The sequence below is a fragment of the Merops nubicus genome, unplaced genomic scaffold (assembly GCF_000691845.1).
Source record: "Merops nubicus isolate BGI_N331 unplaced genomic scaffold, ASM69184v1 scaffold2648, whole genome shotgun sequence".
Lineage (NCBI taxonomy): Eukaryota > Metazoa > Chordata > Aves > Coraciiformes > Meropidae > Merops > Merops nubicus.
This window is the reverse complement of record NW_008626179.1, coordinates 78,979-85,180: the sequence shown is the minus strand read 5'-3', so window position 1 is coordinate 85,180 and position 6,202 is coordinate 78,979. Positions and strand designations below refer to the sequence as shown.

Genomic DNA, 6,202 nt, shown 5'->3' with positions numbered 1-6,202 from the left:
TGCTGATCCCAGCTCATCAGGACTCTCAGCTTCTCCATTAATGATGCAGCCAACACACACTGGACCTTCATCTGCCAGGCTGGGGCCTCCACCTCCAGCCCCACAGCCATGGCAAGGTGAACACCATTTTGTCTAAGCACCACAAAATGGGATTTATTGTTTTCCTCAAGCACCCTCTCTTCATTTTCAGCCAAGGGTCTCAGTTTTTGCAAACTCCCAAGTGCTTTTCCCCTGAAGAACTCACAGCTCTGACACGAGGGCAGCTCCTAGGAGAGGACAGCTCAGACCAGCCCCTGGAGAAGGACCAGACCCTTGGAGAAGGATCCCCTGGAGAAGGACCAGCCCCCTGGAGAAGGACCAGCCCCCTGGAGAAGGACCAGCCCCCTGGAGAAGGACCAGCCCCCTGGAGAAGGACCAGCCCCCTGGAGAAGGACCAGCCCCCTGGAGAAGGACCAGCCCCCTGGAGAAGGACCAGCCCCCTGGAGAAGGACCAGCCCCCTGGAGAAGGACCAGCCCCCTGGAGAAGGACCAGCCCCCTGGAGAAGGACCAGCCCCCTGGAGAAGGACCAGCCCCCTGGAGAAGGACCAGCCCCCTGGAGAAGGACCAGCCCTGCTGCCAGGCCAAAGGAGAGGAGCCCTTTGACCTTCCTCCACAACCAACTCCCCATCCTCCTTCCTGCCTCGAGACCACAGCACATCACTCTGCTCTCCCCAAATCTACCAGCCTGTGGGGAAGATGGCCAAGAGGCATGTCCTGGAGCCCAGACTCAAGAAGCCATCCCCAAGGATGGGCAGAGGGCCTCACTTTCTGGGTACCTTTCCATTTTTAGCATTCTTTAATCTCCCTTTCCAAGCAATCCCCGAGGGCCCCGTTGAGCAGCGAGGGTGCAGGAGGAGCTGTGCCACGGGCACTCTGCTGTGCAGGTCCTTGCTCAGCCTCAGCAGGACACCCCTGTGGTGGGCAGCAGTTCCCACAAGCACATTCCTGAGAGGCAGAGTGGTTGGCCCTGACAGCCAGATCTGATCTGGCTCGGCTCACGCCGCTGCCTCCAGACAACGTCTGGGACGTGAGAAAGTTTGGATTGGTATTACCTCAGCTCCCTGTGTCGTTTCTCAGGAGAAAAGTTTTACTTCTTTGGGTGCTGTGTGGCTCCAGAGGTAACAGGAGTCTCAGCAGTGCTCACCTAAAGTCAAAGAGGGTCACAGGACTGCATAGAAGAGACACTAAATCCCTTACTCCTTCTCTATGGATCTGCCTTTTTCAACCACCTCAGTTAAAAGGAGGGGGGGGGGGAAAAAACCCCAAAACCCCAAACCACAGAGCTAGAGCTAAGAAATACATTGAGACCTTTGGAAGACAGCAGGCAGAACAAGATCAAACATGCTCTGCACGTTTCAAACACCACCAAAACAAATGGATGGGACTTACAAAGCCTGTGAGCTTCACGTCAGCACAGCTCTGCTATCTGTCGAGCCAGCAGAGCAAGCCCCACACCTCCCAGGCTTCCAGCAGAGATGCACATTCTCTCCCTTTCAGCATTTTCTACCCAATATAGCTGTGAAAACCAAGTCTGACCCCATCCTGCCTCTTTGAGGCCACAAATGAGCTGACAGAGCTGCTGGCCCAAGTGCCAGGATGCCACCAGAGTGCTTTGCCACGGAACAGATCTCCGTGCAGAAACCTGCAGGCTGGTGGGCTATGGACTGGGGCAACTCCTCCCTTCACACTGAGCCCTGAAGAACCTCATCTGCTTTTCACACAAGTCCAAAACTCACCTTCAACCCCTGGGCCACTTGGCTGCGAGGCCAAGGCAAGAATTACCTACAAGCTTCGTGGCAGGGAGTCACTGCTCAAACACACCCCCTGAAACTCCTCCAAGCTGTGAGGCTCAGTGCTGGAGAGCTGGGCTGGCTTGGCCACCCTGGCTCCATCTGGAAATGATCTGTGTGGACTCCAATGGCCTGTGCAGTCTGGGCAAAGGAACAGAATAGTGGTATGGAGTTAAACCTTAAGGGGGAAGCAGCTGTCCCAACCTTAAAGCAGCATGAAGAATCTGGGATTCCAGGATTCTAGGATTAACCATTAACTGGTTTACTAATCACAGGAGTTAGAAAAACTTGCAAGCTAAGTATATCTGCAGGAGATGACTCCATATCCACAGAGTCCAATTTAACAGCTGAGCCTGTGTTAGCATGTCAGCCCATCATATTTTCCTGCATCCTCTCCACTGCCTCATGGGGTCTTGCTTGAAGAGGAAAATACAGACATTAAGGATCAACTGCACGTAACTTTTGGGGTTCTTTTTAATCACAAGGCACAGATTTATACACCACGAGATTCCTGGGAGCTTTTCCTGTGACCACAGACAACTCTCTTACCCCTCAAATAATTCTACAAATAATAAGGCAGCTAATTGAGGATTCTGATGCTGTGAAGAATCCTTGAAACCTTACGGCTGATGATTACAGGGGAGGAAAACAGGGAAGCTCAAGGAAGAGCCAGACAGACAAGAGAGAAAATGCAAGATGCCTCCAGGATCCAGAAGGATCACAGCCAGAGATTCTCTTTTCCTTTTGGCTTGAGCTTGCAGAGTTGCCTATTTTAAGTTCCCCATCCATTTTGTAGCTTGCTCGAGGCAGACTGCATGGGGCTGCCAATAATTATTTCATGTCATAACTTACAGAACCAGAGCAAAATATTCTCCAACATAGGCTTAGGTCAAGTAACATTTTATTTACAGTGATTTTTTCTTTTGAGTAGCAAAGGAACCAGGACATAGAGGAGCCTGTGCCACAAGCTCATGTGTCTTGTCTTTAGGAAATAAATCACACACACGACAGAAAAGAAGGTGTTCTTTGAAGACATTTGAAAAAATGTCATGTCTTGATACCTATTATTTTACTTACTGGTGTCTGTTCTGTACTATCTATTCCCCTTGGAAATATAATTTGATTGTCAGCCTTTTTTTATGCAACAGCATTTTCCAAACCCAAATAACAGTCTTTTAAAACTGCTGGTTATCAGTGCAAAATCTCCAGGATCCTAAGTTTATAAAAAATCTTCTTCAACTGATAGTCAGGTCACAGATCAAACAAATATTTGACTTAAAATGCTACTTATTGTGCAAACATACCACTACTGCTCTCCACAACTGAAAAAAGCACCCTGGTAAAAATTTATCCATCCCCCCCTCTTGGCCTCCCACCCATTCCAACCCTTAAAGAATCTTTTTTTTTTTTTTGTAGTTCATATTTGGCAACATTTAACATCTTTATACAGATTGGGATCTTCAACCCCTAGTCAAGCTCTTTGTTGATGAAAGGCAGTCACAAAAGTAGAGAGAAGTGACTAAAACAAAAATCCATGGATACCATGTACACCTTTCGTGGAGTTCAATGCACAAAGCTACAAAAACTGGACATAATTTTGTGGAATAAGTCCTCTCTTGCCATTTAATGTGCCTTCTAGCCAGCCTGGTTCTCTGGAAAATTGCACTGCAAAAGAAAAGGGGAAAAAAATTAACTGCATCATCTTCTGGCTGAGTTAATACTTTACAAAGCATTCCCAAAAACATCCTGCAAGGACCAGTGTAAGAAAATCTGGCTGGGAAAGGGTGAAGAGGAGGATTAATTTAAATACTTGGATAATAGAGGTGCTTGAAGTGTCTTCTGTAAAGTATACAGGGTGAAACAGTGTCTAGGGAGGCTTAATTAAGGAAGCAGTTAATGGAACTGAGGATGGGTTTATAAAATAGAAAATCTGGATGTCTTTTGGGGAGAAGTCAGAATTCACATCCAACAATGCAAAACTATTTCAGTAGCTGGGGATGAAGACCAAAAACGTGTCCTGAGTAGATGGGATGGATCTGGAAGCTCTGAGCTGCCCAAAAAATGGCACAGGAGCTTCCTCTGCATGAAAAGCAAGCGTGTAAAAGATGACAGGGGACACAGAACTGAGCTCCAAGGACTCCAAGGACCATCACTTCCCAGAGCTGCTGCTGGAAGAGAGTGATGGGCAGAATCTGGCCCCTTCACAAGGCAGGAAGGAAAGGCTGGACTGATCTGCCTTGTTCCTGATGGCCATCCCAAGTGTTTACCACTGCTGGTCCCAAAGTTTCTGTGAGAGAATCTATGAATCAAAATGAAGAAAAATTTCACCTCGGACTGGAAATGCCCCACAAGTTCTTTTCTGAGCCACAGAACTAATGAAGTGTGGCTTCCCAGATAGATTTTGACTACAATGGACAGGAAGTTAAAAAACAAGCCTAAGCCTCTGTTCTTTGAAAAACAGACTAAAAAGTCTCATTCCCCCTATCAAATTTCTGAGAAGAATGATACAGGCAGCTGCTTACCTATGGAGCTGTAACATCCCACCCTTCTAGCAGCCCACAACATTCCCTACCATATTAATTTATCCTCACAGTGCTTCTGAGACAGACATTATTTAGGGAGGAGATCAGAGAGATGCTGAAACAAGCTGCCAGCCATGTCAGTGCTTTATTTAAAGCACATTAATGCATTGGAGAACGTTGGGAAATACAAATTGGGGAAAATAGCAGTTGAGAGGGAGCAACATGTTATGTCTCACTTTGAAAAAGCACTGCAAGGCTCTAAATCTGAGCACTTCAAACCCACTTTTCCCTAGTTGTTTTCCTTGTGTCCCTGTGTCAGAGAGGGAAGCTAGAAGGTGTTTAAGCCATGGTTTTGGAGCACAACAAGGAATCCAGCAAACAAAACTGCTTCCAAAGGATACTGATAGCTCAGTTTCAGATCAAAAGCTTGGGCTACTATTTATAATGGATTTGTTGGACAGAAAGATTCCAAAAGACCAAAAAAAATAAATAGAAAATGACCTTTGAGGATCTCTGTGCACACAGGAACTTGCATTTCTATTAGTTATTAGCAGGCCCTGCTCTCCCTTGGTCATCTTCATGCCACCCATGCATTTGGAAGCGCATCACTGGCAGCACCACAAACCCCCCTCCAGAAGCTCCACCAGGGCAGCTGGAATTCTCCAAATGCCCCAAGCAGCTCCAGCAGGCAGCCAAACCTCTCCTGAAGTCTCCCACATCTGGATTACAGGAAACAAGCTCCAAAAAATGCCATGTAGGGAGAAAAGCAACTAGAAAACCTGCAAGTAGGACATGTCTGCTTGTCCTCTGGAGCCCAACCTCAGTGTACACTAGAGAGGGGATGGATATTATTTGCATGTGAGTGGTTATAAATTCAAGGCCTGCTCAAAATGAGAGCAGCCCTCATCTGAGGGCATCCTACTGAACCTAAAACTTACCCAGGGAAGGCCCTGCTCAATCTATGCTGGATCAATTGGCTCAACAGAAGAGCAAATTTTAAAAGAAGTATTTTCTAACCAAGTTTGATAACTTAATACTGAATTCTGCAGAGTGCAGCACACTCAGAGACAATACATGGGGGCCAAGCAATGGGACTTGGGTGCCATACACCATTTTCACCCCAGAAGGCACTGGGGAAATGAAATATCACACTTGTACGTCAATGATCTTGTTTTATTTGCCAATCCATCCCCAAAAGACAATACATGGGGGCCAAGCAATGGGATTTGGGTGCCATACACCATTTTCCCCCCAGAAGGCACTGGGGAAATTAAATATCACACTTGTACGTCAATGATCCTGTTTTATTTGCCAATCCATCCCCAAAGTTTAGTGCACCACAGCATTCATTGAAAATAAAAACCATTTTACCACCCAAAAGATGGTTTGCTGTCGTGCACAGCTCTTCTCAAACCCAGACACAGGCTGCTTCTGAAAAAAATGCCCTGCTCAGGAGATGTTCTGTAGTGTCCCCTTTCTGTCAGTTCTTCTCCATCAGCAGCAGTTACAGTTCTTAGCAGCTTCTCAGGCCTGCCTCAGTTAAAAATACCTTGCTGCAGAGACCAGCCTTAAAACTACAACTCATTATTGGGCCAAGCATCCCACAGGACTAAGTGGCATGGTTGGAGAGAGGAGGGGAAAATACTTGTGGTGTAAAAGGTACTGAGCACCAGTAATGACAACAAGTGCTACAGAACAATCACACCAGCTCAGGTGGAAAAACCAAACCCACAGACTTTCAACTTGCTGTGAGGTCTCTCCAAGGGAAAGCTCTTCTGATTTCATCTGGTGAACAAACAGCAAGGTCAACGTGGCATTTGCTTCATGTTCATCACCACGGTGCCACCAGC

At 46.9% G+C, this 6,202-nt stretch overlaps 1 protein-coding gene across 1 annotated transcript in view; it reads right to left on the bottom strand.

Annotated features, from left to right (window-relative positions):
* Positions 1–3,406: 3,406 nt before the first annotated feature.
* The window catches only part of ARHGAP10 (Rho GTPase activating protein 10), a gene marked incomplete at its 5' end in the record, with an annotated part of 81,107 nt that continues 78,311 nt past the window's right edge, over positions 3,407–6,202 (bottom strand). Inside the window, one exon of the mRNA XM_008945893.1 lies at positions 3,407–3,495. Coding sequence (XP_008944141.1) covers positions 3,407–3,495 — 89 coding nt within the window. The remainder of the gene's footprint in view (positions 3,496–6,202) is intronic.